Source organism: Theobroma umbraticum, unplaced genomic scaffold (assembly GCF_002168275.2).
Source record: "Theobroma umbraticum cultivar Fairchild unplaced genomic scaffold, ASM216827v3 scaffold_30.0, whole genome shotgun sequence".
Lineage (NCBI taxonomy): Eukaryota > Viridiplantae > Streptophyta > Magnoliopsida > Malvales > Malvaceae > Theobroma > Theobroma umbraticum.
This window is the reverse complement of record NW_018397254.1, coordinates 7,684,883-7,688,349: the sequence shown is the minus strand read 5'-3', so window position 1 is coordinate 7,688,349 and position 3,467 is coordinate 7,684,883. Positions and strand designations below refer to the sequence as shown.

Here is a 3,467-nt window from a genome sequence, read left to right as displayed (position 1 = left end):
GTTTGAAGACTTGGATGTGCTTAATTATTGGAGGGACAATGATAAGCGCTTTCTTGATTTTTCTGTTATGGCACGAGATGTATTGAACATTCCGATTACTACAGTAATATCGGAGTCTGTTTTTAGTATCGGTGGTCATGTTCTCACCAAGTTTAGAAGTTCCCTCCGTCATGGAAATGTTCAAATGCTTGTTTGCCCGAAAAATTGATTGCATGGCTTTTCTTTAGCTGCCGATTGTATTATTTATTTTATATATTTCAATGTCTTTAATTTTTTTCTGTTAAATTAATAATTTTAGTTAGAATTCAAACTCATTATATCTTTTTCTTTTAGGATAATGAATATTAGATGATAATGATGAGGACTTGGAGACATCATTGCTGTATAAAGAAGACTTAAATGTTTTGATTGAGGATGAAGATTGAGAAAAATATTAATTAGTCTTAAAGTTTATGAATATTTGATTATGTATTTATGTAGTTAGATTGATGGGATTGTAGTTTGTGTAATTGTGTTAAAGATTAAAAATTTAAAATTTTATTTATATTTGATGTAATGTATTTGTTTATTTATGTTTAATATAATTTATTTGCTTATAATATGTTTTTGTTATTTAATTTATGGACTAAATCATAGTATAGTTGTATTGATGGAGAATAAAAATAATTTTTTTTTAAAAAATGAGCTAATTCGGCCCGACCCATAGGCTAGTAAGGAATGGACTGAGTTGAGGATTTTGTAGCTCATATAAAATATGGACTGGCCCGATTCAACTTATATTTTTTCAACTCACAAGGGCTTTTGACAAGTCTAATTTCATCCACAAAAAAAAAAAGTCATTCTATTCACACAAATAAGACAACTATATATATGTTGGGAAAGTGAAAAATGACATTTTTTATGCACCAAAAAAGATAAACATATTTTATTTACAAAAAAATTTAGGTGCAAGGTATTTACGATAACAATTATTATGCGTAATTATAATGTTGGTTTTCCTAAGTGATTTGTTTTTTTTTTTGAAAGTTCCTACGTGATTTGTTAAGCGTTATGTATTACGCGATTAACTTTTAACTCTCCCCGAGTCGGAACAAAGTCCAAATCCTGAGAAAAAAACCGCCGTACGCAATGCCCGCAAATATGCACAAATATTAACAGCGCGTGGAGCACAGTTGCGAGCCACCGAGTATTCCAATCTGCACTTTTTTTTGTTTTTAAGTTGGGTATTTGGAAAGCGAGTAGCCTGGAAGCGGAAGAAAAATAAATATCTGGCTGACATTGGCCGAAGATATTATCGCTCCTGATGACGTGGCACATATCTGATGGGATTGACACGTGTAAAAGCGTCGCCATGTGGAGCCTTTATTGGCCCCAACAACACCGCCTCTCTCTCTTCTCTCTGGCTCTCTCTCTCTCGATTTTCTCTGCTAAATTGAAGGAAAAATTCTCTTTTAAATTAAACAATTTTCACGTTTTCTTTTTGCGATTTGAAAGAGGCGAAAAAATAGAAAAATACAATGGGGGATAATCTCCGGTGCAAGTATCCGTTTCCGGCTCGGTTTTCGGATCCCCAGGCTTGTGTAAGTGAGTTGACTAGGACGAACTCGGACTCCTCTGGCTCTGCTGTAACCATTGAGAGGTTCAGAGATCCTACTGCAAATGCAAGACCGGTAATTTTCCTTTCTAATTTAAGTTTTATTTTTTTTTGGTTTGGATTATGGCTTTGCATGTGTTATTCTTCATATATAAATTTTAGTATTTAGTTAATATGATAATTTGAGAATATATTTTGACTGCAAATAATTTATTCTGCGCTTTTTTAATAAATGAAGGTTCTATTTTCAGTTAGAAAATCAAATTAGGGGAAACTAGTGAAGCGGAGATAGATCTTTTCATTGAAGAAGATGAGACTGAGAATCTCAGCTTTTATAATGCTTAACTATTTAGTTTGGTTTATTGTTTTGGAGTAGAGAAATGGATATTTACAGTAAAGTTTTAACTAATTTCTTTACTTGCACTGATTAGCAGCTAGTTGTTTGAAAACAATTGTTTAATGGTGTTGAGTATTTCTTTCTTTCATTACCAGAATCATTACTGCAATATTTTGTGGTTCTATATAAATGTATTCTTTACATATAAAGGTTTGATGTTTCACAGTTGCTTGAGATAATTATGGCGATAAATATTTTTGGGAAGCAACTCCTAACCAAATGTTTAAGAGAGATTTGTCCTCTAGATTAATGCAGAATGTGAAATAATTTGAAAGAATTGTCCGCAAAGCAAAGGGTGACAAGCTGAAACCAAGGTTAACTATCTTGCTGTGATTTCTAGCACATCTAATAGAGCCTGTGAGAACGTAGCAACCCGTTACATGCATGTTGGAAATAAATAATATGGATAATCAAGGTGGCTTACTTCGTTAATTTGGATTTCAGTTTTCTTTTTCTTTCTAAAACAGGATTGAAGTTCTGATAATTTAATTGTGGAAGCAGGGTTTTTAAGTTCTATTATTTACTTTATCGAGACAGAATTGGCTACATTTTGTTCAAGATTGGTGACTGGTACTTTTACATACTATTATTATCCATTGTCCTGTTCTTTTATGTTTCAAAAACCATTTTTGAAGTAAAATCTTAATTTTATATCAGATATACCATTGGACAAGTATCTTATCTTTTCTTAACAGGTATGAAAATAAGATGATAGAGTCGAGACCAAAGATTGGGTTGATGATCTGGAACACTTCACATTCTTGTTTCTTGAAGATATATTGAAGTTGAATGGAAGATTTTTGGAAAAATAGCCTATGTGTCATTTTCTTTGGCCATGGCTAAGCATTTGGTTAAAACAAGTCTATTATGATGACCCTTAATGGAAGAAGACAGTGTTGACTTAAGTGATTCTTAGATTTGTTTTACTTGATTTGGTCTCTTATTAGTTTCCCCCTCTTGATATCTCGATGGATCATTATGTTCTTGCAGAGATCTGTTGTTTGTCCTTTACTGAAAGAAAATTACTTGCTGGTTGTATATGACCATTGGGGTCTGCCTCTAGATTTTCAGCATGCTCTAGTTCCCCCTATTTAAGTACAACTCCTCCATTTGCTCAATTCATTTAGTATATAAGATGGAGTTCTGCTGAATGTGATTAGGTTCCCTATTCAATACATCAAAAATGTCTTGTTCACTTTCCATTTGGTATCAATATTTCATTCATGAATGGCTTTAATTGTCCAGTCATCTCCTACTTTCTCATGTAGTTTTTAGTACTGCAATCCTTGATTTGATCAGTTAGTATTGTAATTTCTTGTGCACTACCTAGTGCTTCCAACCTAGGTTAAGTATTTGTTCAGCACCTTTTCCACCTGTTTGCCTGTAGAACAATCTATCCAAGAAATCCTGATAGATGGGACAATTGGGTAGGACCTAGCAGAATGATCATTGAGCTATTTGAAGTCACTGTAAATT

General features: G+C 32.9%; 1 protein-coding gene across 1 annotated transcript in view; it reads left to right on the top strand.

Moving 5' to 3' along the window:
- Positions 1-1,502: 1,502 nt before the first annotated feature.
- LOC149527735 (uncharacterized) overlaps positions 1,503-3,467 on the top strand; it is a 2,511-nt gene continuing 546 nt past the window's right edge. The window contains exons 1-2 of the mRNA XM_089785338.1: positions 1,503-1,762; positions 2,332-2,377. Of these exons, the coding sequence (XP_089641464.1) occupies positions 1,518-1,762; positions 2,332-2,377 (291 nt within the window). The 5' untranslated portion in view covers positions 1,503-1,517. The remainder of the gene's footprint in view (positions 1,763-2,331; positions 2,378-3,467) is intronic.